This window comes from Panthera uncia, chromosome D1, assembly GCF_023721935.1.
Source record: "Panthera uncia isolate 11264 chromosome D1, Puncia_PCG_1.0, whole genome shotgun sequence".
Lineage (NCBI taxonomy): Eukaryota > Metazoa > Chordata > Mammalia > Carnivora > Felidae > Panthera > Panthera uncia.
In genome coordinates this window covers 52814465-52842269 of record NC_064808.1, presented here as the reverse complement: position 1 = coordinate 52842269, position 27805 = coordinate 52814465, and the positions used below count along the sequence as shown (strand labels likewise).

The following is a 27805-nucleotide window of genomic DNA, read 5'->3' as shown; positions in this document are numbered from 1 at the left end:
TGGGATGGGAAAAAACATTCCACCCACTGTGATTCTTTTTTTGTTGCTTGTTTTCTGGGATCTTCATATCATTGCCGACAAGAGTGACTCATAGACTTCACTATATGATTTTCTTGGTTAAGAGGACTTTTTTCTTAGCTCTAGAAGAAATGAATTATAGTTATATGGTTGTATGGTTATGGTGCCGATATTCGGCAGCTTTACCCAAAGCACTACAGATCTCTCTTCTAACTAAGAAGAAGTTAGAAGTTACTTTGGCTCGGTAACACTGTGCAGCCACTGCGTGCCCAGCCATGTGTTAGGTGTCTAGAGGAAGCTCTTGGGTTGAAGGGCTTAGAGTCCAGTTGGAAAGATAAGACGCATACATAAATAGGAAAACAGTTTGACACAATTTTAAATAAAACTCAAAATCAAATGGTATACATGTAAACATTTAAATGTGGGGAGTAGGTCATAAGGGGCTTAGAAGGTATTGTGGAAAGAGTGTGTAGTTTAGAACTGTGGGCCACTGACAAGTTAACTCCCTGCACTACTTTTTCTTTATCTGTGAAATTGGTATAGTAATAGCAGCCTCCCGGGGTTGTGAGGATTAAATGTGGTAACGTGTCTAAAGCACCAGCATAGTGACTGATGCTTGGTAGGCATGAAGCCAGTGGTGATTCCCGCCCCCCCCCCCCCTTTTCTAGGAGCTTTCCTAGAGGAGCTAAGCCCGACAGGTTGATTAGGATTATGAGGAGGGAAGGAAGGAGGATGGCAAGCCAAGAATGAGGGGCAGGTCCTGTGAGTATGTCAGTCTGGTGGGAATGGAGGGTACATGGGAGAAGCAGTGAGAAGTAAAGCTAAAGAGACAGAAGTTTGGACTTAACTGAAAAGAGATGTTATGATGGGAGGTATATTTAAGCCCTGTACACATGTGTATGTATGTATATAATGGTCCTTATCGCACTCTGCAGCATAGCATAGTAGCTAAGAGCTTGGACTCTAGAGCCAGGCTGCCTGTCTCTAGCTGCTACCACTTAGTTTACTTCTCTGGGCCTTCGTTTCTTGATTTGAAAAATGGAGTTGATGATAATGATACCTTGTAGGGTTTTCATGAGGGTGAATGAGATAAATATGAAGTGCTTAGAGTAGTGCCTGACACATAGTGCTGCCTAAATGTTAGCTGCTATAATCATAATTATTTAAATGGTACAAAACTTTTATAAAAAGTGTATGCCCCTACTGATGAACTCTAACAATAAACAAAAAAACTGATCCATTAGCTGAGGGATGTCAGTTGACTGGCGTTTACAGTTTGAAGGCCTCTGCTATAGGTTACAGGGTCATCAACACAGGGAGTGAGGTGAGGCCTGTGTGAAGTGGTGGTAAACAAGATCTGACAGGAAGGTGCAGGATGAATTGGGGGGTACGTTTGGCAGGGGGCTCTTGACATGGGGCATGTCCGTGTTGAATCATCTGGTATAGTACATTTGTTGCATGTGGAGGTGATTCCTGGTAGGTCTTAGGCAGCCTCGTCAAAGGACTTGAGTTCCACTGAGGGGTGTGTGCCACACTACCACGGTAAACAGTGCTGCCATAGAAAAAGCATTACTACATACTTTTTGAGTGGATACATGTTTTTCAAATAAAATAGAGTCATCATTGAGGAGGAGGCTGAAAGTTCCCCTCAGGGTGGAAAGTACGAGGATTGGACTTAACAGTAGGGCAGGATTTGGTCATTGGGAGGAATGCATGGGGATGAGAATGGGTTTAATGGATGATCAAGTTAGTAGCCAGACTTTTAAACCCAGTTTTTCTGTTCCAGTGAGTTCTGCAGAACGGTGTTCCTTAAACAACCATATAATATCTAGACTGTACGTGGCAATCTCATCATGTGGGCTGCAAAAGTAGCCCCCTTTTCCTGGGAAGAGTGGTCTTTGTTTCCCCAGGTGGCACACTGCCAGCTTCTTTACTGATTTGCAAGTCCCACAAGGGCCAGGCTGAGCTGGTGTTTTATGGGGTTGGGGTTGGGGTTGGGGTTGGGGATGGGAAGCTACTCTCTTCCATTTTGATAGTGCTTCAGGAAAGGCTCCCCTACCCTTCTTTCCAGTGCTGCTTGTGCTCTGTGCCTAGGCTGGGCCTAGCTGGGACATGGGTTTAGTGATGGGTGGGTAGGGTGGCAAGGACTGTTGGATTTTCGGCTTCCACTAAATGAACTGCGGTTTCTCATGATCTACTTGCTTTGCTCTCTATTTGTATAGCATTAAAGGATTTTTGTCTTCATCTTGGCCAGCTCAAAGTTAAACCATGAGAGGTTTTCATTTTAACTGAGCTATTTCTCATTTTAGCTGGCTTTAGGTTTTAAGTCTTAAGACCATTAATGGTGGTATCCCCCAGCAGAGCTCTTTGTAAGATAAGGTGGCTCTGGCTGCTGGGAGCCAGTTTGCAAGGCAAGAAGCAAAAGTGTGTGAGCGCCAGATAGAGGAGTCTCTTGTAGAGTCTCTAGCTTATGCTCAGTACTTTGGGTCTGTTTGAGTGCAGAGCGGATCTAGGTGCACTACAGAGTTTGATGGATTTTACCTGGAGCAGATGCCCCAGGGGTATAATAAATATGATTTTTGAGGCAACTAGGGCTATAGCATATTTCTTTTATCCTAAGGCAGCTCTCGTGCTAGGAACCTGGGACTCTTTGGTCTGCCTTTAGAGACCTCTCCAACCCTGTCTCTGTGGGCTCAACATTCTAGCATCCAGATGTTCCATATTCCCTAAGACTAACCCAATGGCATTTTCTCTGGGAAACCTTTCCCCGACCCTTAAGAGAGAAGTAGTCATCTTGCTTCCAGGGAAGTTGGTATATCCCTTGACTGTAGCTCTTTCCTTGTATCCTGATTACCTGTCTTCTCTACTAGAAGGTAAGCTTCCCTTCCTGCCCCGCCCCCCCAACCCGTAAAGCTATTGTGCTGTAATAAACAAAGATTATTTACTGCCAAACATAGCTGTTACCAAAAGATCCACAGGCCAATTCAGGTTTCTAAAAAACCCAAAACTTCCTGAATAGAGGAGAGAACAAACACAGTTTTCCTTCTTTCCCCTTTCCACGTGTCTCCCACAGTCACATGACTAAGACTTGAGGAAAATGAATTGTCACATATATATGCAAGGTTCAAGATAAGTGATAGAAACAAATGAATTAGTGTAAAAAAAAAAAGGCTTCATCTACAACCAGAAGCGCAAATTAAAATGTAAGCTTTTTGAAGGCAGAGTTGTTTTTTGTTTTTAAAGTGTGTGGCTCTAGTACCTAACATAAATTGTATACAGAATAAACATCAGTGGCCAAGAATGATGAATGAATGAGTTAATGTGGGCATTTAGTACTTTTCCTTCTTATCAGGAGTTTAAGACCCCAGCTGGGTTGATTTGGTGGGTGGACCTCAGGCTGGTTCAAATTAGCTGTCTTGTGTGCAGACCTAAGAGCGTGTGAAATGTGCTCCTGCTGGGGTGTTTCCCCCTGGCCTTTCCTTTTTGAGCACTCCTCTCTTCTCTGATTGCCATTTAAAGATCTGCGTACTGAGGACGAGCTGCTGGAGGGAATGTTTCCCTGAGGACATGGGGTCTAATGGCAGCCAAGGCTTTGTGGTTGATTAACTCCCTGATTGAATCACTGATTTTGAGGCACCCAGGGAGGGAGCATGGGTATGTGTAGACCAAATTAAGAACTCTGCAAGTATGATGAGAGTGGACGGGGGGAGTGGGGACTGGGTGGCGGTGGGATGAAAACGGGATGGCCAGAGAGTTTTAAACTCTTCCTCAGTCCCACGTTTTAGATTTCCCTTTTTGTGGTGGAGTCAGAGCAGTCTAGTAGAAAGGACAGAAGCCAAGGGGCTTGACTTTTTTCTGCCATCAACTCACCGATGTGTTGGTCTCATTTCCTTCATTTGTCGAGTGGGGTGACGAAACTCTGCCCTGCCTGACTGCCTTGACTGTAGTGAGGTCTGGTGAAGTGTTGGATGAGAAAGCTCTGACCAGAGTGGGAGAAGAGTACAGCGACACTGGTCACTGGCCCATCTTTTCTCACCAGAGTCCTCCTGTCTCTGGAGGAATCAACCATGGTAGCCTGGTCCTTAATGCTCAGGTTCCTCTGAACTTTCTGTTCTTTCCAGCCTTGAGTTCATCACTCTTTATTCAATAATGTGGGTGACCCAGAAAGCATTCACAGTTCCCGGACTGGAATTCCTGTAGACCAGGGACCATGTTTTTCCTCCGTGTATTCCTAGCCCTTGGGACAGGTTTGGAAGAGCAGGCACTTGCTAAACAATTTCTTGAGAGAGAGTTTAAGTTTGAATACTGGATCTGCCATATACAGTACTAACTTTATGACTGTGACCAAGAGACTTGGCTTCCCTAAACCCTAGTCTCCTTTATCTGTTAAATGGGAATCATAATCCTTGTCTTTCAGGGTGAGAATTGAATATATACGAAATTCCAGGTGTTGTGTAAATGTAATTCCCCTCCATATCTGCCAGCTGTGGTACGTGGGGCCCAGTAATCTGCTAACTACTATACTATAGTACCTCCATAGTGACCTGCTGAGCCCAGAGTTGCTCCTGAGGTGATGTTTTCTGGATATTTAGGTCTCAGACAGAAGAAGAAAGCAGAACCTTGGGATTTCCCTTAGCATTTCCGCCCTTTTCTATCTGCCTGCCCTGCTTGCTTGTTCTTCCTTGGATTCTGTTCCTAGAAGAGCCAGAATATTTTTCTGCCTCTTCATTTTCCGAAGCGTCTTCACCAGCCAGAGCACTTTTGTTTTGGCTCTTCCAGGCTTGCTCTGTTTGGTCTTTGTTATTCTTCATTAGCTGTTACTATTCCCGCTTATTTTCAGTTTCCCGACTTGTTGTGCTTTGTCCACGGCTAACACAGCATCTGAGGAAAGTCACTTGGTCGGGCTGCCTCTAGCCACACAGGTCTGTGAGGTGGAAGAGCTGAGTTCCTGTGCTGGCTGTGCTATCTCTAGCTGTGTGACCTTGGCCGAAGATCTTGCCCTCTCTGGGTCTCACACCTCTCATCATTAACATGAAGGATTTGAACCAAATAAGTGGTTTGTAAGGGTCCTTAAATTCTGAGTGTGAGTTTGGACAAGGCATTTTTCTTTTTGGGGGGTTCTTAGCTTCCTCATCTGGAAAACCAAGTAGGTTGGACTAAATAATTTATACTCACTTCTAGGCCTAAATATTTTCTCCTCGTTCTTTTTTTAGTTTCTTTCTTCCTTTTCTGCCTTGTATTGCTTTCTGGAGCATTTCTGTGACAGTTAACAGCTGTGGACAGGAAACCCTTGAACACTTCTAACTTGGCAAAGGTTGCTGCTCCCTCTGAACCTCATCCCAGCCCATTTCCTGTGTTTACAGCGTTTGGGTTTTTTGCTTAGTGACAGGCCTGACAGGTCATACTCCAGTTCTCCTCCATGGCTTTGTGTGGGGTAGACCAAAATGAGCACCGACTTGGGAGTTTGGGAGACAAGGTTTCAGTCTCCGCTCAGTTGTATGACCTTATGTAAGATAACTGCCTTCTCAGAGTTCATTGTCCTCATCTGTAAAGCCAGAGAGTTTAACTAGCTCTGATACTATAGGATGTTAATATTTGCTTCCCTTTTATTCTCCCCGCAGGGACCTCTGTTTATCCCGTTTCTTCCACATACTCCAGTGTGGAAGGGACCCAGGGTAGCTGCCTTTGCATTTCCTGTGTGGGACAAAATAATAGGAAGAAAGGAAGTCAAATAGCTATCTCAGGCCCAGATTGGCAGCAGAGAAAAGTTGAGGTACGGAGCTGGTGTGATCAAATTGCTCAACATATCCGCTATATAGTTGGTAACCAGGTGGACACCAGTCTGCATTTATTCTTATCAACACTCTGGAGAGAGACAGTATCCCAGTTCCAGCCTTACTTTTACCATTTATGTGACTTGAGCAAGTCATTTAGCAGATCTGGGCCTCAGTTTCCTCATTTTATATTAGGGATAATACAAGTACTGACTTTAGGGTGCCTGGATGGCTCAGTCAGTTGAGTGTCTGACTCTTTTTATTCTTTTGTTTTTTTTATTTTTGAGAGAGAGTGGCAGAGTGTAAGCAGGGGAGGGGCAGAGAGAGGGAGACACAGAATCTGAAGCAGGCTCCAAGCTCTGAGCTGTCAGCACAGAGCCCAACACGGGGCTCGAACCCACGAACCGTGAGATCATTGACCTGAGCCGAAGTCGGACCTTTAACCTGCTGAGTCCCCCAGGCACCCCTGAGTGTCTGACTCTTGATTTTAGCTCAGGTCATGATCCCAGGGTTGTGGGATTGAGCCCTGAGTCGGGCTGAGTCCTGAGCATGGGGCCTGCTTGAGATTCTCTCTCTTTCTCTGCCCCTCCCCCACTCATGTGCATGCATGCGCGTGCACACACACACAGGCACGTGCGCACACACTCTTTCTCTCTAAAATAAAAAATAAAAGGACTGACTTTACAAAGTTGTAAGAGAGTACAACTTTCTATGTACAAGTCCCAACATAGTTCCAGACATATTTGTCCCTCCTTTCTCCCTGAGACAATAACAATGTACTTAATTCTGTTCTTGTGTAGATAACAGGAGGACACTCAGGTCCCACCGCAGAGTCACTAACATGCCAGCTGGGGACAGAGTCCAATTGTGGTTGGAAGAAACCTTGTGAGTTTGTGCTTGAACCAGACTGAGCTCAGTGCTGTGACCTCAGAGGGGAGACTCATAGGGCCTAAAGTGGTTAAAGAAGGCAGGTGGGCATAGGACTTTTCCTGGACCTTGAAGGGCCACCAAGTCTTGCCCATGAGGAGCTGGAGGGAGAGTGGCTCCAGGTGCCCGTTCACCCTTGCTCAAGCTGGTGCTTAGTATTCATGTGTATTGGCATTTACGTCTTCCCTTCCCTCCCTCTTCATCGGGGAAGTTACTATCCAAAGGACTTCTCCTTTTTCCTTTTACATTTTTGAGAGAAAGAAAATTTGAAGGCACAAGGATGGCATAACATTTATTCAGAGCAAACTAGTTTTAGTTTAACCAATGGGCTAGGTAGTTTGCTTGCATAATCTTAAATACTTAGAAAATTACAGTATTATGCCACATTTTACAGCTGAAGTAACAGTGCCTCCAAAAGGTTAAGCAGTTTTTTCAGCTCAAAATTAACAAGTTATAATGACGAATCAAAAGAGCTCTGCACAATAATTCAGTACGACTTCAGCCAGTTTATTCACCCAAGTTCTTAGTAATCTGTAATAGTTGTCTTGTGCTTATCTTTTTGAGATGGCTATCTTATTCCTGGCTCCTACTATACTTAGCTCTTGTTCTTAGCAATAATTCTCTATTCTGTAGATCTCTAGTTCTACCGTTGACTTAGATTCCACCTCATTATGCCAACATTAGCTCCCTTAATTCTTTTTCCAGATATTTACCAAGCACCTAACTATAGGTCAGACCAGAGATGGATACAAATTCCAGTTCCTGTTTGGATCTTTCAGTGTGATGGTTGGACAAATGATTACAGTAAAAACAACTTGGTAGTAATTGAATATTTACTGTGTGCCATGCTTTATTTGAAGTACTTTATATATATTCATTTCATTCTTAAAACTCTATCAGGTAGATACCGTTTTCTTCTTATTTTATAGATAATGAAATGCAGGCATACAGAGGTTAATTGGTCTAAGTTGTGATAGAGAGAAGCACAGGGACCATGTGGGCACAGAAGAGGGGCTCCTAATCTAACCCAAAGAGTCAGTGTAGAGAATACTTCCTAGAGGAATTAGAAAAGGCCTGAGTAGAATCTTGAAACTTGAGTAGGAATTAGTCAGGTGTAAAATGGGGCAAGGATATTGTAGGCAGAGGGAACATTGTGTACAAAGCCACAAAGTGAGTCTTGCGTATTTATGGAACTCCAAGTAGTTTAGTGTGGTGGCAGGGTAAGGTGTGTGTCAGTGACTGGTATGGGATAAGGCTAGAGAACCTGGTAGGGACCACCTCCTGAAAAGCCTGTATCCTTTGCTACATTATATTTGTTATACATGTTAGTGGTTCCCAACTTGAGCATTTAAAACTCTGAAAGGGGCCCTTGAAGGGTGTCTCGTGAATCCATATTATTTTCTTAGTTGTTTTTCAATCTGTGGATACTAAAAGTATAACTATTATTAATGGAGCTTTTGGAATTCCTCATTGAGAAAAAGTTAGGAATCACTGTTGTAAGAGTTGGGGAGCTTTGCAAAAGATTTTTTTCTTTAAATTAGAATATTTATTGAGACAATTCTAGACTTACATGCAGTTTTTAAAAAATGCAGTGTGGCGCTCGGGTCTCAGTCTATTAAGTGTCTGACTTGATCTCAGCCCAGGTCTTGATCTCAGGGTCATGAGATCTCAGGGTCCAGCATGGAGCCTACTTAGAACAATAATAATAATACAGCGAGATCGTTGGGAAACTTTGCAGTTTTCCCCACAGGAACATTTTGACAAACTGCAGTATAATATTATAACCAGAATATATTGACATTAATAAAACCTACCAATCTTGTTTAGATTTCCCCAGTTTACTTGTACTCGTGTGTGTAAGTTCTGTTCCAACACTGTAAGTATCCTTTATTTGCCCTTTTATAACCACACCTTTCTCTCCCACCCCCTTCCCTGTTCCTAACCCCACTGTTCTCCATTTCTAAAGTTTTATGACCTTTCAAAAATGTTGTATAAATGGAATCAGAGTTTGTAACCTTTTGGAATTGGCTTCTTTCTTCAGCCATAATTCCCTGGAAAATCATCCAAGTGATTGTATGTATCATGACTTTGTTCCTTTTTATTGCTAAATAGTGTTCCATTGTGTATAATGTATATAACCATTCCCTGAAAGATGTATGGACTGATCCCAGTTTTGGGTTATTAAACATAAAGCTTCTATGAACATTTGTATACAGATTTTTTTTAAGTTTATGTATTTATTTTGAGAAAAAGGGCATGTGGCCAGGGGAGGGGCAGAGAGAGGGAGAGAGAGAATCCCAAGCAGCCTCTGTGCTGTCAGTGCAGAGCTTGATGTGGGGCTCAAACTCACAAACTGTGAGATCATTACCTGAGTTGAAACCAAGAGTCGGACGCTTAACCAACTGAGCCACCTAGGCGCCCCTATAAACAGGTTTTTATGTGAACCTGTGAAGGATTTTATTCAGGAGCATGGAGAGTGGTCTAGTCAGATTGGAATTTTAGAAAAATTGTACTGACTGCTTTAGTAGAGGATGGGTTTGAGAGAAACGAGCAGAGACAGGAAGATCAGTGAGGAAACTGTAGTAACCCAGGCAAAGTACATGGAGATCTGAGCTCAGATCTCTGTGAGCTGAAGCATAGAGGCCTTTCCTCAGAAATCATACTAGGCTCGTTCCCATGTGGGAGCAGGACCAGGGAGCCTGGGCTGTCAGGAGGCTCAGGCACACTCCATTCTGGATAGTTAGCCACCCTTCTGGGGAGATGTTGTCTGGATCCATAGCTGAGAACTGCATCAGGTGAGGAAGGGCTGCAAACCAAGTCCTTGGAATGACCATCCTGACTGCAGGGTTTTTCAGTAGATGTTCTTGGTTATCTAATCTCAAGAAAAGAAGAAAGGGGGTCAGTTATCTTCTTTGTATTGTTTGAATGGAGGCTTGTTTGGGGCAGAAAGATGGTGAGAAGCTCTTGCCTGGTTCTGGTCTCTGGGAGCCCAGGCATGTGTTCTCTGGTAGGCCATCCAGCAGTGGGGCTGGGTGACCTGAGGATGAACTCCTGCTGCAATGGTCCCTGGAATCAACATTGTTTTTACCCCGTGTGTGTGCCTGGCTCCCCAGTGTTTATATCTTCCAGGCATTTATCACTGTGCTCTTGGGGTCACTGTGATCAGGACTGATTGTTGAGAGCCAGATCCACTCCTGAACCAAAGGGTATAATCCTAGAGGGTCCACTAATGGGTTGGACACCTCCCCTGGGCGCTGTGCAATGTCCTTATCTGGACAAGTCCTTGGATGCCCACTCAAACACTTTTAGAAAACTTTTCCCAGCAGAAATCTGTTTTGAGTTGTTTGTAATTATTTTTTTGGCCATCTCAGACCCTGACAAGTGCTGGCCAGGATGCAGGAATGTTTGGGTCGGGTGCCAGGTCAGAGAATTTGGGGCAACTTTTGAACCAGCGTGTGTTGATTTAATTTCTCTGGGGTTGTCATGCTTCTTGGCACAGATACCTTTAGAATGTAAAGACCTGTGGTATGTGGGACCCCAAAGCTGAGAAAGCAAATCTTCAAAATCTGTAAGCAGCTCTCAGTTGTCCCTAGACCGGGTCTTGTGTTGTCCAGTGCCATGCCTGACACAGGGGAACACCAGAAAAATCAGACTCGTGTATAGTTGGGAAGATGAGACTCAGATAAAGCAGAGAATAGAGGACCAACAAGCAAATGACTAACACTTACAGGGCTTCACTGTTTTTCAAAGGACTTTATGGATTTTTCTGATAAGAGAATTAATCCTTAGGAATAGTCAGAGTATAGGAAAGTTGAAATTTAAGTACCTGCACCTACCACTTCTGTGATTCAGTATATATTTTAATAATTGAGAAGAAGGGGTGGGGGGACCCTGGAGAGCAGAGTAAGTGTATCTTACCTCTTTTTGTATCCCTAGTGCCTTTGGCTAGTTCAGCCAGCTAGTTCAAGGTCAGCAAATAGGTGATTGAAAATCAGAAATGAGTGTTGAAATGGTAGCATGTGAACACTGAACAGGGGGCCAGAAACTTTTAATTTAGTTAAAAAGGTGATAGAAATAAAAGGGCAGGCAGATAGGCTTTTAAGCAGATGGACAAGTGTCCAGAGCCCTGTAGATGTGGGAGGAGGCATGGGCAGTCAGAACAGCTACAAGTCCCCGGCATCAGAAGCCTGCGTTATTGAGGTCATGGCCTGCTTGGTGGGGACTAACTTTAGGAATTAGCCACCTTCTTCCGGAGGGAAGCTTTTTGTGAAATCAGTATTTGAAGAAAAAAATACTGAGAGGAGGAAGAAGGTAGAAATGGGGTGGCTGAGTGGAGAGAGGAGAGAGGGCTGAAGATTTCATTTCTTCTAGCAGGTGATTATGTTTCATATGCTGAAATAGAAGCATATTCTTTTGCTCTTTTTGTTCCTCCCTGCAGAGCGTGCTAGGGACTCAGTACTCTGTCTCTAGTGTCTTTTTAACTTTGTTTCTAAGTCTTGATAAGGAAGGTGTCTCTGGCTAGTGCTGGACACTGAAGAAGTTAAGGCAAAACCAGGAAATTCTGTTTTACCCTGCTTGGGGAATGGCACAAGACCAGTTATGACTTCTGTGTTGGTCCTTAATAGGCAAGCAGAACCTAATTAAACTTGCCCCTATTCGTGAGTCTTGGAGGGTAAGGGTTAGAAGTTTTAGGGAGCCCTCTTGAACACTCATCTGGATCTCCCAACCATATAGCCTTGCCATAGGAAGTTAGTGAGACTTCTAATCTGGTTCTGCCACTAGTTTGCTGGCCAACCTAGTGCAAAACAACCCCCTTTCATAGTCTCAGTTTCCTTCTCTAGTTGTAAGGTAGGCAGTGATCCTTGATGCCCCCCACAGCCCTTCCAACTTTGCCACTTAGAGTTTGAGTACAATGGGGATCTCAGCATCCACTATTCCCATTCTGCGCCAGGAATTTTGTAAGATTGGTGAAAAGTACATTTTGACTTTGGGTTCTTTTACAAATCAATCTGTGTGAGATGCTGTGCCCCTTCCTCTTGGGCTTGCTTTGTTAGGTTGCCCTGCCTTCCACCCCTACTGTCTTCTACCTGTTTTCAGACTGGTATCTCCTGCTGCTCTGGTCTCTTGTGTCTTACTGTATTCTATTTTGTGTCTTTGTCATTCATACACTGTGTTCATTCTTGTACTTTTTGTGGGCCAGGATTATGTTGGTTCATCTCTGTTTGAATTTGCTCTTTCATGCAGCTGAGTTCTTCTGGGCGTTCATTTGTTCAGTCAGTGAATATTCATTGGAGCCCAAGTGTTGTGCTAGGGACTTCGCTAGGTCCTGGGTGTTGGCTCAAAGCCAGGATTCAGCCATGAAGGCAGCCATGGCTCCTGCCACTGTGGTGCTTACAGTTTAGTGGAGAAGAAAGATATTAAGCAAATTGTCACACAGATAATTATAATTGTGAAAAGTGTTATCAATGTTGGAGAATGTATAATGTGGGCCTAAACCAGTTTGGCAGGGAAGACGATCAAGGAAGATTCTTTGAAGAAAAAGTATTTAAGTTCAGACCAACAGCATGTGTCAGAATCTGCAGGTCAAGAAAGAATGAAGAAGCTTCCATACAAAAGGAATTCTAGGTCATTCTCAACCTGGGTTGCACATTAACATCACCAGGTATAAGAGAGTATATGAAGCAGCTGGACTGGTGCTTCATACTGGTGCTTACTGGTGAGAGTATAAAGCAATGCAACTACTTTGGAGAACAGTTTGGCACTTAAAAGTTAAACATAACCCTGTCATATAACCCAGAAGTTCCACTCCTACTGGAACTCAAGATGAAAAACTTATTTTCACTCAAGAAAAATGAAAACCTATGTCCACACAAAGACTTGTACACAAATGTCCATAGCACTTTATTTGTGCTAGCTAAAAACTGGTGGATGGATAAACACATTGTGGTATATACATTCAGTGGAATACTACTCAGTGAGAAAATGGAGAAAAACTACTGATTCATGTGATAACAGGGTTGAATCTTTTGAATGCTGAGCAAAAGAAGCCAGCCACAAAAGAGTACATACTGGTGATTATATTTCTTTGAAGTTCTAAAGCAGGCAAAACTAATTTATAATGATAGAAATCAGATCAATGCTTGTGTGAGGAGGGCAGTGCGGTTTGGCAGTGAAGTACCAAGTGGGAACATTTTGGGGTGATGAAAATGTTCTATATCTTAATTGGGTGGTGGTTACACAAGTGCGTATGTTTGTCAGACACACTGAACTATGCACTTAAAATGGAGACATTTTATTGCGTGCAACTCTGCCTTAAAAAATATCCATGCTCTATTTTTATAAATGTCAAGGCAAGGCAAAACTCATCTATGGCGATAAAAGTCAGAAGAACAGTTATCACTGTGGGGTGGGGTGAGGTGTAGTGGTTGTGATAGTATTGATTGGAAAGGGGCAAGAGGGAGGAAGTCTTCCTGGAGTATTTCTTGATTTTGGTGGTAGTTACTTAGATATATACATATGTAAAAGTTACTTGATCTATATGTTTATTTATATACTTTGCTGTATATATGGTATGTCTCAAAGAAAAACAGAAAACCAAAACTCCCCTAAAACCAAACCCATGCCTAAGTCCCATCCATTGAGATACTGATTTAATTGGTCTGGGATGGGGCTTGGGCCTCAGCAGCATAAGTGCTCCCTAAGTGAATCTAATATGTAGCCGGAGTTGAGAACCAACGTGCTATGTGAAAGGAAGGGAGAAACTTGGAACATGAAAGAAGGATTGCACAAAGCTAAGGGAGTTGTTGGACAAGAGACCAGAAAGGTGGCAGCTGGCAAATCATTCTGGGCCTTACAGGCCACTTTAAGAAATTTGAACTTCATCTTAAGAGTAATGAAAAGCTTTTGAAGGGTTTTAAGTAGGGAGATGACTTGGACAGATAATCAGCTGGTATGCAGTAGCATTGCCTATAGTTAGCATTCCTGCCAATTGCTTGTTGAGTATTCAGAATCTCTCTCCTGTGAGGAGAAGAAGATTTGGAATAGTTGAGGAGTCTTGAAGGACTGGTGCTTGATTAGAGGTGGGGAGTGAGGGAGAATGAGATGTCAAGGTTTCTGACACCAGCAACTGGAGAAGTGGGAACTTTGGCAGGGGGTGGGGGCAGGGAACTAATGAGTTTAGATTTAGACATTATGCATCCGTTGATGTTCCTGTCAGACATCTATGTGGAGATATTTAGTAGGTGGTTGGATTCTGTGTGTTTCTGAGGGTCAGAAGGGAAGCTTGAAGCAGAACCATCATCTTACTTTTTTGGGGGGAGGTGGCAACAGTTTTTTGGGGGGAGATGGCATTTCTTTAAATGATAATTGAAGCTGTGAGGAGAGGTCAGATCCCTCCTGGAGAGAGTCGTCTGAAGAGAAGAAAGCTCGGGACCAAACCCAGATTCTTTAAAACTCCAACATTTAAAAGTCATGTCTGGAGGAGAAACCTGCTTTGTACACTCAGGAAAGCAAAGATTTATTCATTCATTCAGCAGATCTATATTGAATACCTACTGTGTGCCAGGCACTATATGAGTCCCTGGGGATACCACAGGGAGCAAAAAAGTTCCTGCTTTTGTGACCCTTACTTCTACTGGGGGGAGATGGGCAGTAAACAAATCAACAAATAAGTGCATCATATACAAGGTGGTGGTAGGTGCTATGAAAAAATGAAAAAGATATGACCTCTGCCCTCAGATATCCTCAAATAACTACAGTTGTAAGCTGACTGAAGTGAGGCCAGAAGAGGTACAAAGTCAGAAATGCTGGTGGAACTCAGAGGTGTATCTCATTATGTTGCATATTGGAGCTTTATACGTAGTCAATGCTGTGAATTTGTTTCCACTGAGGGCTTTCTTTAATTTTATTTCATGTGAATTAAAAAAATATTCAGATCATAGGTTAGAGCGAAAATATAATTATCTAGCATTATAATAAAGATATAATATTTTTTAATGTTTACTTTTGAGAGAGAGAGCGAGTGGGGGTGGGCTGGTGCAGGGGGACAGAGGATCTGAAGTGGGCTCTGTGCTGACAACAGTGAGCTCTATGTGGGGCTTGAACCCACAACACATAATATTTTTATTTTTATTTATTTTTTTAATGTTTATTTATTTTTGAGAGAAAGAGTGGGGGGGGGGGGGGGCAGTGTGCAAGCGGGGGGAGGGGCAGAGAAAGAGGGAGACACAGAATCCAAAGCAGACTCCAGGTCTGAACTGTCAGCACAGAGCCTGATGCAGGGCTCAAACTCACAAACCAGAAGATCGTGACCTGAGCTGAAGTTGGATGCCTAACCAACTGAGCCACCCAGGTGCCCCACAACATATAATATTTTAAAGCATGCTGGTAAGAATTATAAAAGCCTTTACTGACCACACACATATTGTAGGCCAGGCTTTTTTTTTTTTTTTTTTAAACTTTATTTTTAGAGCAGTTTTAGGTTTACAACAAAATTCAGAAGGAGGTACAGAGATTTCCCACATATCCTCTGCCTCCACACATGCATAGCCAACCCCATTACCAGGGTTACTTACCAGAGTGGTACATTTTTTACCAAGGATGAGGCTACATGAATACGTTATAATACCCAAAGTTCATAGTGTGTTACCTTAGGGTTCACTCTTGGTGTTATATGGGATGTTATTATTACTTTTTTCACATGTTCTCCCTGGGAGGGGAGACATGGGAAGTCTTTGGGGTAGTCTTTTGCTGCTTGGGTAGCTGAAACCAGTGCCTGCTTCGTCCATAAGGAAAACTCTTCTGAATTCCTGCCCCTGCTGAGAAGAGTCAGACCTCTTCTTGGATATGAAGACATGATGTTCCAACAGGGGCAGGACCATCCCTCAGGAGGCTGGATTTCACTCAGTGTGGGAATCTGACTCCTCTTTCCTCTGTGGCTAGACCTACAGTGTGCTGTATTCCACGTGGGACCTTTCTTGCCAGAACTTCCTAGGTCCAGGGAACTAGTTTAGTTCCCTTTCTCATTCTTTACCCTTTTGTGTAGAGGGTACTTTCTCCTTCCCACGCCCCTTCCCTAGACCCCCAGCCTCAGCCTCATTCTGCATTCTGTGCTGTTTTATCTCTGGAATCTCATGGCCCTTGGTCCATCAGTCTTCCCAGGGCTGGTACTCTCAGTCTTAACAGTCTTTTGAGTCCTTTCTAAGGGTAAGGGTGGATTCTGATCCCATCTAGAGTCACTGCAGAGCTTGCTGGTTGTGCTTGGGGGGTGGGAGGTCAAGTGGGAGAAATTAACAATCAACAAATGAGACCCCTGCTGGCAAAATTTATCAGTTTTCAGATTCCCCTCAGGTGCCAGCCAAGTGGTAGGGAACAGTCTGACCAGCGCCTTTCTTTGCTCCTCATCTGTACCTTCTTCTTTGACTGCTGTTTGTCCCACTTCTTTACCTTTGGGCTTGTGTCTCACATCAGACAATCCATGGTCAGGCTCGACCGCAGTGGTTCTGCTTTGCATGCCTATAAATACGTGTTCTCAGGGGGATAAGTTACTGTTTGGTGATGAGAACGTGGCTGGAGGAGAAGAGGCATCAGGTGGATGGTGGATATTGGTGGTGGGAACTGGTGGGTTGTACTCAGGAATTCTCTTGTCTTTGGGGGAGATATGGTTTGTTATGAATCCATTCATGCACTCATTCATTCATTCAGCCAGCATTTGCTGATTTTATATTTGACAGGGTGGATGTAGGCCCTGAGGGTTAGAGTGAGTCACACTTAGTCCTTGCCCTTTTCTGGATATGGCATGCAAACAACTTAGAGCATGAGAATTAATACAACAGAGTTATGTATAAAGTGCTTTGGAGCATAGAGCAGTAAATGATTAGCTCTGCCTGGAGAAAGGAGAGGAGATTTAGACGCAAAGGAAAGACTTTGTGGTGTTGGCTGCTAGTGGTTAACAAAGTGTGGTCTGCAGACCGTTGGGGGTCACCAAGATCTTTTCAGGGGTCCACAAGGTCAAAGACATCTTAATAATAATGCTACGATGTTACTTGTCTTTTTCTGCTGTGTCTACATTTGCAGTGATGGCACAAAAGCATTTAGGTAAAACTGCTGGCACCTTAGCAAGAGTCAGAGCAGTGGCACAGAACAGCACTGGTGGTCGTGGTATTCCTCACCAACATGCACTCTGTTTTAAAAAATTTATTTTTAATTTTTTAATTAGTAAAAAATTTTTTAAATAAATATAAAATGTATTAATTCTATTCAATTGTGTCCTGTTGAATACATATCTCTTTAGTATTCTGTGTGATGAAACAGGAAGTGTGCATAAACCACTTCTGTGTGTAGAAGTTTGATGCTTATTTCTTTCTCTAAATTTTTAAAATTTTTATTGAAAATTTTTTTAATGTTTATTTTTAGAGAGAGAGAGAGAGAGAGACAGAGCACGAGCGGGGGAGGGGCAGAGAGAGAGGGAGACACAGAATCCGAAGCAGGTTCCAGTCTCTGAGCCCGTCATAGGGCTCAAACCCACGAACCTTGAGATCATGACCTGAGCTGAAGTTGGATACTTAACCCAGTGAGCCATCTGGGCGCCTCTGATGTTTATTTCAAGAGAGAGCATTCGTACCACAGAGCTGCAAGTTGAACTGCCTCCTTTTTTCAGGGAACACCATTTTTATGTGAAAGAATAACTGACAGGTAAACTATACTTACTCAGACTCACGTATTTGGCACGTATTTTCTTAAAAATGAATGAAGTGAGTCTGCTATTAAAGGAAAACAACTGGTAGTATTTATTGCCAACAATAAAATTCTAGTTTTCATTTAAAACTTAGAATTTTGAAAAACTTGGATCTGCCACTGTGAGCTTGACAGCTGCCCCAGATTTAAATCTTTTCTGATGTAATTAGTGGTGATATTAATAACTGTGATTATTTTGATATCGTAGAGATGAAATGGGTCAAATTTGGAAGTTTCCATGTGACCAGTGCATCATGTTACAAAATCACTCCTGGATAAAAGATCAAAGTACAAGATAGACCAATAGATTTTAATATAATAGAGTACAAATGGTTCATTTATATAGTTTCAAATTTCACATTGCAACTAATCTTTAATAAACCTACTACTTGTCGATTTTGATGTAATATCAGAGAAGAATGTTCACAGATATCTGGAAGATTATTAAAATATTCCTGTCCTTTCCAACTACATATCTGTTTTGCTCTGTGATCAAAACAACACATTGAATGTGGAAACAGATACAATAAGACTACAGCTGTCTTCTATTAAGCCAGACTTAAAGAGATTTGCAAAAATGTAAAAACAATCCCACTCTTCTCAGAAAGCATTTTTTTCCAGGGATGCTTGGATGGCTGATTTGGTTAAGCATCTGACTCTTGATTTCGGCTCAGGTCATGATTTTACAGTTTGTGAGATGGAGCCCCACATTGGGCTCTGTGCTGACAGTGCTGAGCCTGCTTGGGACTCTCCCTTCCTCTCTCTCTGCCCCTCCCCACTCGCACGTACATGTGCATACACGTGCTCTCTCTCTCTCAAAATAAACTTTATTATTATTAAAATTTTTTTAATGTTTATTTTTGAGAGAGAGAGAGAGAGACAGAGCATGAGCAGGGGAAGGGCAGAGAGAGGGGGACAAAGAATCTGAAGCAGGCTCCAGGCTCTGAGCTGTCAGCACAGAGCCTGACACAGGGCACGAACCCATGAACTGTGAGATCATGACCTGAGCTGAAGTTGGACGCTTAACCAACTGAGCCACCCAGGGGCTTCTCAAAATAAATAAACTTAAAAATTGTTTTTCCAGAAAACAATTATTTTTCATAAAAAATCCTATTAAATTAATGTATAGGAGATTTATTTGTCTAAAATGAATTAATTGCTGTTATTAGAATTTGCGTTTTAATTTCTGATATGGTAGTGGGGTGCCTGGGTGCCTCAGTCAGGTGAGCGTCTGACTTTGGCTCAGGTCATGATCTCACAGTTCGTGGGTTTGAGCCCCTCATCAGGCTCTGTGCTGACCGCTTGCCCAGAGCCTGGAGCCTGCTTCAGATTCTGTGTCTCCTTCTCTCTCTGCCCCTCCCCTGCTCACGCTTTGTCTCACTCTATTTCTCAAAAAATAATAATAATAAATGTAAAAAAAATTAATTTCTAATATGGTAGATATTAGTTTTGGGATTTTCAACTTTTACGTATATAAAGGGGCCCTGGCACCAAGATATTTAAAAACCTACTCCTGTGCTACTCTTTTTACTTACAGTTCTCTTTTCTGCCTGAAGAAATCCTACACATAATTGTTATTTAGTTATTTGTTCAAAAAACATTGAGCATCTATCAAGAACCTGGCTTTTGCTTGCTGCTGGGGACATGGTCCCAAGCCCTTATGGACATTGTTTCATAGGGAAGACAAATGAAACAGAGAACTGGAACACAGTATGATAAATGTTATTGGTGATAGACACATAAATGCTGTGGGAATACAGGCTATTGTCGGAATCATCTAGAATTCTAACTCATCTAGAACATGTGACTGATTGATTTTTCAAACACAGTAGGGAGAGTGACTGAAGTTAGCAGGGAACTGTTCACATGTTGCTCTGGGAGGAAAGAAGGAAACTACAAATGTATTGATTGTCCGCTTTTTGCATGCCCTATGCTATGCTAGGGCATAGGCGTTGGAACAAATGTGGTCTTAATTTTCATAAAAACCCTGTCAGCATAGGTAATTATCCTCATTTTGCAAATGAGATATTGGAGGCTCAGAGAAGTTGAACATCCTGTCCAACATCATATAGATGTAACTAATAGAGCTGGGATTTTGACATATGTGTTCTGGTTCCAAGTCCAGGGCTCTTTTATTAATAATGCATTGCTAAACGGGTGGATCTTCTAAGGTATTTCCAGGTGGCGCTGGGAAACCTTGCCAGATTGGAATGAAGGTATAAGAGAAGATAGAAGAGGTGTCAGGAAGGAGAAAGACAGCCTAGGAAATGCTTGGTAGAAGGAGTCATTTGTGAATTTTGACTAACATGGTTATTCTGGATAGGATTCAATGGCCTTAGGAGACATCAAGGTTTTATACTCCTTTATTCTCAATCCCTTAAATCCTTCTCTATGCCAGATGATGCCAACAGCAAAGGTCACCTGTCTGTCTGATCAGTTTACAAACCAGAGCCTAGCATTTGAAGCCTAAACTTCTTGCACCAGTTATAGGCTTTTGGGAGAGAGGCTGGCTGACCTTAGGCCACTCGTGTCCAGCCTGGAGGCCCCCAGTCCCTAGAGCTCAGCATTTAAACTTTTTCCAGTATTTAAAAAAGTTTATTAGAGGCTTCTGGGTGGCTCAGTTGGTTAAGCGTCCGACTTGGGCTCAGGTCAGAATCTCGAGGTTCGTGAATTTGAGCCCTGTGTTGGGCTCTGTGCTGACCCTTCAGAACCTGGAGCCTGTTTCAGATTCTGTGGCTCCCTCTCTCTATGCCCCTCCCTTGTTCACACTCTGTCTCTCTCTCTCTCTCAAAAATAAATAAATTAAAAAAAAAAAGCTCATTAGAAGTTGTGCTTTATGATAAACCTGTTTGTGGATACAGGCTAATGAAAAGATTGTATTTCTTTGCTTTGAGTCAGAAATCTGTCAACTTAATGTGGTTCAGGTGTGCTACCTAAGGTTTTCTAGAACAAGGGTCAGCAAACTATAGCCCTGGGGTCAAATCCAGCCCACTGCATGTTTTTTTGAATAAAGTTTTATTAGAACACAACAAAGCTCATTTACTCATGTTTTGTCTGTGGCGGCTTTTGTGCTCTAAGACAGAGTTAAGTAGTTGTAACAGAGACTATATGACTCATAAATCCTAAATTATTTATTATCTGGCCTTTTACAGAAAAAGTTTGCTGACCCCTAGGGTAATCCTGATTCTTTCCGTCATGGTACTTAGCACATGGTGTTTTAATTGCCTCTGTCCCCTACTTTTAATAATATATATATTTAAGTTTATTAACTTATTTTTAGAGAGCGAGAGAGAGGGAGAGCGCATGTGTGTGTGCAGGTGTGCATGCATGTGCAAGAAGGGGAGGTGCAGAGAGAGAGGCAAAAAGAGAGAGAATCCCAAGCAGGCTCCGTGCTGCCAGGGCTCGATGCGGGGCTCAATCTCATGAACTATGAGATCATGACCTGAGCTGAAATCAAGAGTCAGATGTTTAACCATCTGAGCCTCCCAGGAGCCCCTCTTCCCTACTTTTAAAACTAAGCTCCTTGAGAGCAGGGGTGAGATCTGACTCATCTCTCTTTATGCCCCATGCTGATCACAGAGCCTGACATATTAAGAGCACACAATAAATGTTGTTTAAATGGGCACATCATGTGCTGATTAAAAAGCTCTGATGGGCAATTTTTTTTTCTCATTCTGATAGGCAATTATATGTGCCTCTGATTGAGACAAAAACAGAACTAAGGGAAGGAAAACATTATGTTGGTTATGCTAATCCCAGTGCTGTGTGCCTCACCTATGAACCAGTCATTACTTACTGCAATTTTTTTTGGATAGGTAAACGACACAATCATGCCAAGAGCTCTTGTTGGTGAGGAAGTTGAGAAACAATGCCTTAATCTTTGGCTGCATTCTACCACCACCGCTTTACCCCATCCTCCGCTCCCCACTCCCAACTTAGCGGGACAAATGTAGTAGAATATACAGTTACATGGAGATATTTCTTCTTCATGTATTGTATTCTTCTTACTTGTCTTTTTTAAAATGTTTATTTTTGAGAGTGAGAGCGCGTGCGTGTGCGTGAGTGGGGGAGGGGCAGAGAGAGAGGGTAACAGAGGATCTGAAGTGGGCTCTGTGCTGACAGAAAAGAGTCCAGTGTAGGGCTCAAACTCCCTGAACCTCGAGATCATGACCTGAGCCAAAGTCGGACACTTAACTGACGGAGCCACCCAGGCACCGCTTACTTTTTGTCTTCCATAAAGCCATTTCTTCAGTGTGCTTCTTACCATCTGTGACTAACGGAAGATGAAACCACGCTAAAGCTGTTTGGTCACCTTGGCATAAAGATAGGTGAAGTACCGACCTGGGAGTCAGTAAACCTGGGCCCTTGCTGTGACTCTTCAGCTGTCTTTGATTTGGGGCACATCAGTTAACATCTGTGAGCTCCAGTATCCAACATGTTTTTATTGAGTCACATCTGGGACACTTGACACATTTAATATTTATATCTCTCCCTCATTTTGAAAAGGATTTGAGCAACTCGTGAGTGACAGAGAGTTGACTTGTCCTGTCTGCTCCCTGTCTCTGACCAGCAGTCAGCTGAATGATTAAATGGATTGGAGTGTTTTGGGACTTTGATCAGTGCCTCGGAGAAGGCCTCACAGCCACAACAGCCTCTTTACCCTGTCCTTGTTTTCTCTCCTGTGACAACTTCTTCCTTGGGAGTAATCTGAGGAGTTTTTGCTGGAGAGAAGGAATCAAGATCAGGGTCAAAGGGAAAGAGGAATTTTAGAAGCTAAGAATTGGAAGACATACTAGAAACTTTACTTAAAATATCTCTTTCAGATAGTGAACTTGAGGCCTGGAGAAGGGACGTGACCTCACTTGGTAGAGCTAAGACTAGATGCCAGGTCTGCCTGCTGTGTGTGTGCACGGTGTTTTCCAGGGTTCTAAGAGAGGAGTAGGTGGCCTCGGCTCTCGTGCTGGTTTTTGTGTCACATTAACGACTGTGTCGGTGGGTGGGGGAAGCTGTACTGCAGACCTGCCACGCTGTTGCACCCGGTGTGCCCAGGACCTTAGATGTCTGAGAGCTATTCGCTGACCGTAGCTGTCAGTGGACGGGCATAGCATGTGAAGGGTTTCTCCGGTTAGTTTGTGACTGGCATTGTGTTATTATTACCAGCGGTGACAAAGTGAACCAAAAGGAAAACTACATATTATCTTGGCATTGCAATGAATGGGCTGTCTTCCTGTTTCTGGAAAGATTGTATTCATGTGCATTTATTTATTGACTGATTAAAAATGGTATTTCACTTGAATATGTATTTCTTTGCTTACTGGTAAGGCAAAAGTTTTTTTTCTGTGTTCATTGGCTATTTATATTTTCTCTCATTTATATTTTTTCTTGTGAGTTACCTATTCACGTTCTTTGTCTAGATCCCAGGGTATTCCCAGCCTTATGCTTGACTTTCCTGCCAGGGAGCCATCAGGATAATAGGACATTGTCCCTAAATGGGGGAACTCAGCACATCCTGGGGGGAGAGAGTTGAAGACTGGATGAAACACTTTTCTCACTGTACAAATAGCTATTTAAGTGGCTACACGAGGCTTGAGGTGCTAGAGGCTAAGGGCACTGAGACAGGTGGGTAGCAGAGGCCAGCAGTGCCCACAGTAATGTTGTCTCTTGCTTTTCCTGTACAGAGTTTTGCCGGATTGACAAGCCCCTGTGCCACAGTGAGGATGAGAAGCTCAGCTTTGATGCAGTCCGCAGCATCCACAAGCTGATGGACGACGATGCCAATGGTGACGTGGATGTGGAAGAAAGCGATGAGGTGAGCTCTCTCCCCCTGCCATGGCTCCCTTCTCTTCCTGTTTGGACAGTCCCTGAAGGCTGCCTAGACACTCTTCCCTTTGGAGAGATGTTCTTGGTATTGGCTTGTTCTCTAGGAGCTCCTTCTTGTCAAAGGGAGTGATTCTCAGCAGAACAGCCCTGTAGGAGCCAGCCTGTCCGAGTGCAGGCCTGCTGTCTGTATGCCTGGACTGGCTCCCATCTGCCTACTGGCTAGAAGTACAACACTGACTGAGCTGTGCTGTTTGAGAGGGAGAGAGAGTCCCGAGGTCGGTCTCTATAGTTCCCCTGAACCCATACTGTAATCCTGCTGCAGATGGAGGGCATCAGTCTGTACTTGCTATGTACTCAGCCCTGTGTTGGCATGTAGGAGAGACATCAAAACAGTCATTATCTTGCCCTTTGGGAGTTTATAGTCTGTTCAGGAGGAAGAAACACATGTTCCTAGAAAGATTATTCTGAATTCCAGGTTGTGGTTGCTGGGAGCTGGTTGAGTGGTCCAGATAATAGGAGCGAGAGGAAACTCTAGATGGAAAAAGCTCTGTTATTGTTTCACCTTTTGGCATTACTACAGTTCCAATTATACAGAGCCCAGAGTGCAAAGTCATCATGTGTGGAAAGATTGAAAGGTTTTAGTTGATTTCAAGCTCAACGTGGGCCAGCAGTTTGGTGAAGCTGCCAAGTTATGCCAAATCTTTAATAGTGATATGGTGTATGTCATGAGGAAGAGGTAAGCCTAGTTTTGAGTTCAGTCTTGGATCTCACATTGTCAAAGGTATTTGGAACAGTGCGAGCCTCTACAGAAAAGGGTGACCTGAATGCTGAAGGGTATGGACACTATGAAATGGAGAGCATTCAGTAGAACTTAGTATTTATAGGTATTTATTATGTATGTGCCAGGCACTGTTGTAGATATGGGGATGTGGCAGTAAATAGGACACAGACATCTGTCCTCCTATCATTTACAGTCTAGTGAAGAAACTTGAGCCTGGAAAAGAACAGATCCAGGTAATATAATTTGTATCTCACATACATTAGAAGTGGAGGAATTAGATTTTTTTTTTTTTTTAATTTTTTTTTTCAACGTTTTTTATTTATTTTTGGGACAGAGAGAGACAGAGCATGAACGGGGGAGGGGCAGAGAGAGAGGGAGACACAGAATCGGAAACAGGCTCCAGGCTCCGAGCCATCAGCCCAGAGCCCGACGCGGGGCTCGAACTCACGGACCGCGAGATCGTGACCTGGCTGAAGTCGGACGCTTAACCGACTGCGCCACCCAGGCGCCCCAGGAATTAGATTTTTAAATAATGACGGTGATGGCGATGAAAACTGCAGCACCAGCTCTCCTTCATTGGATTCTTATTCTATGCCAGGCATGGTGTTAAGCTCATGGTGTTAAGGTAGTTACTCTTTTACCTTTCATAACAGCCTTTTGAAGTTGGTATTATTGTCAAGGACTGGAGCCTTGGAAAGGTGAAGCATTTTGTTCAAGGAAACATTGGATATGAGCACAGATCTGATTTCAAAGCTTGTGCTATTAAGTACTGCTATATTGTTTCTCTTAAACTAAAGGCAGGACCAGGACCAATGTGGGAAAAGTAAAATATGGCCATATTCTTCTAGAATGAAGAATCGTCTAATAGTGCCATCTTGTCTTAGGAGAAGCTTCCTTGGTAGGTACGTAGTAAACTCCCCGTCACGGAAGATGGGCAAGTAGAATACAGCGCTCTATTGATTGGTTAGCAGAGGGGATCCTCGCATTAGGTTGAACTGGGTAATGTCTAAGTAATTTATAAGAGGAGAAAAATAGACTTCCTGGAGCAGAAGCAGACATTTGGGTGGAGTGGAAGGGGTGGGGCTGCCTGAGTGGTAAGTAGGGAGCCAGTGTGAACACAGATGTGGGGGGGGGAGCTCTGACTAGAGCAGGGTGGGTGGGTTTGGTTGGATGGAGTGACTATGGTGGAGGACTGAAGGACAAAAACCTGGAAAGGAAAGTGGGGCCCAGGCGACTAGGCTGAGAGATGAGTACTTATTGAACCTGGCAATTGTAGGTTCTTGAGCAAGGACAACAGGCGTGATGAAAGTTTTGGTCACATCTTGAAGTGACACTGGCCCTCAAAGGATCCAGATTTTATTTGTCCACGATGGGAAAAGGACCATGTTCCTGGACGCAAATGAAGACTAGAAGTTTCCCTCTCTCAGGGGGCCTGGCCACAGGACTGGGGGATAGGTGGCACACCAATTAAGAAGGTGATATGATCTAAGATCCACAAATTCCTGGATATCCTTGTCACCCGCTCCTCCTTCTTTTTTCACTTTCTGCTGAATTGCTTTGTCAATGAGGGGAGGAAGAAAATGTTCTTTTTAGAGGAATGTTACCACAACAAAAAGCTCATCAGCACAAACTGTTCTAAAATAACACAAAAGCTGTCACCCTGCTCTTCTCTGTGCCAGTGGTGAGCTGTTCTTTTTCAGTGTAGCTTCTGCCTTGCCTTGGCTTCAACTTCTCTCCCGGCAGGCTCAGGCCTCTGGTGGTGAGAGGGGCCTGCCAGTCTGGGTTTTCACCATCAGTCACAAGCTACTGTCTTTGAAAGAGAAGGTAATGGTGGCAAAGTATGTGTGCTTAAGTCAGTCTAAACGTATATGAGACAACCTTGGAGTTCAGGTTCTAACTAGCATGTTGGGTGGACCGCTCAGAGCTTAGAATATTGGCTCACGGGTACTGAGCAGAGATGTGACCCTGGTTGTGCTGGCTATGATGGACCTGAGCTTTTTATGACCATTCGAAAGCACCACTGATTCCCCAAGGATTTTAGAGGAAGTTTGAAGGGATATCTTCAGGCTTCATTTGTTCAGCCTCATATCAGCAAGCTTTCCAGGTGACTGAACTATATAACCTCAGTTCTGGATCTTGTAAAATTTTAGCCATTTTTGAAATAAGTCTTTCTTTTTATAGATTATTGTGAACAGAGTGTTAACTTTCTTTGGATCATTCAGAACATGTCATCAGGCCTCTTCTATAACTACCCCAGGGCTTAGATTCCTATATGCATTGTTGTGATTTCTTCTTATAATTTCCCTGTCTCTTCTTTGATTCATCCCCATTTCTAATTTCTGTTTACTTCTCTGTGAGCTATGAAATTAGACGTATGGTAAACTGAGACTCAGCAGGCATTTTATAGGAAATATGTAATCATTGGCATGTGGGGCAGCCAGTTTGGCTGCTCCAGTACTGTCTTTGTTTTCTTCTGTCCTAGTTAGTGTAGCTATGGATTGTGGGCCCTTCAGATGAGCAAGGTGGCATTATTGGTGATGGTGCCCTTCTTGGCAAGGCTGGGAGGGAGTTCTACCAAGCCAACAGCATGGAAATTCATGACCTGTGTTCTACTGAGACTTCTGGTGGGGACACTGCCTGTGGGCAATGGATTTGCTACAGTGGGATGGTCCTGTCAGGTTGTTCTGACAGTCTGAGGTGGACAGACAGAGGCTGTCCAAACCTGCTGTCCCTTCATGAGCACTGGGTGTTGTATGTAAGCGATAAACCACAGTAATCTACCCCAAAAACCAAGAGCACTTTACACACTGTGTGTTAGCCAATTTGATAATAAGTTATATTAAAACAAACAAACAAACAAACAAACAAACAAAACCATTGTCCCTTCAACTGGATCCCTACAAGGAAAATCAAGGGCATTTATCCAGCCATTAAACAAGTTTTTGTTGAATACCTGTTGTAGGACTATGGATTCTGTAACAAACAAAATGGATACGATTTTAGCTTTTATAGAGCTTGCATTCTAGTGGTCTGTATGTCACAGGCAATTAAATGAGAAGTAAAATTCTGAAATTAGGAAGAACTGTGATTATAGTAGTTTAGTGACTTCCCCTTTAATTTTCTCAGGTAAAATGGTGGTTAATGATTCCTACCCTTGCAGGCTATTGTCAGAATTCAGGGAGAAAAGTGCTGGTAAAGTTTCCAGCACAAATAACTCCCAAACTCTACAGAAACCAAACAAGTCAACACAAAATGGGAAAAAATTTGAACAGACACTTCATCAAAGAAGATATATGGATGACAATTAAACACATGGAAAGATGCTCAATATCACTAGCCATTAGGGAAATACAAATTAAGACCACAGCATGATAGCACCACACATCCATCAGAATGTCTGAAATTAAAAAATGGACAACACCAAGTGCCAGGCGAGGAGGTAGAGCCACTAGAACTTTTGCTTATAGAGTTTCTTAGAAAGTTAAACACAATTCACTACATGCTCCAGCAGTTCTGCTTCTCGGTATTTATCCCTATAGATAAATGAAAATTTATATTCACACTAAGACTTGTACACAAATGTTCATAGCAGCTTTATTCATAAGCGCCAAAAACTGGACACAAAGCAAATGTCCTTCAATGTGTGAATGGATAAACAAACTATGGAAAACTGCTCAGCAATTAAAAGGAATGAACTATTGATGTACACAACATAGATGGATCTCAAAGGCCTTATATTGAGGGAAAGAAA

General features: G+C 43.0%; 1 protein-coding gene across 5 annotated transcripts in view; it reads left to right on the top strand.

Annotated features, from left to right (window-relative positions):
• Window positions 1–27805, top strand: part of STIM1 (stromal interaction molecule 1) — a 182713-nt gene that overhangs the window by 78389 nt on the left and 76519 nt on the right. For 4 of the 5 annotated variants that reach the window (XM_049651464.1, XM_049651473.1, XM_049651492.1 and 1 more), the window contains exon 2: window positions 23132–23262. In XM_049651464.1, the coding sequence (XP_049507421.1) occupies window positions 23132–23262 (131 nt within the window). Of the gene's footprint in view, window positions 1–6592; window positions 6678–7424; window positions 7538–23131; window positions 23263–27805 lie in introns of all 5 variants that reach the window. The other variant, XM_049651483.1, reaches the window with a different exon arrangement.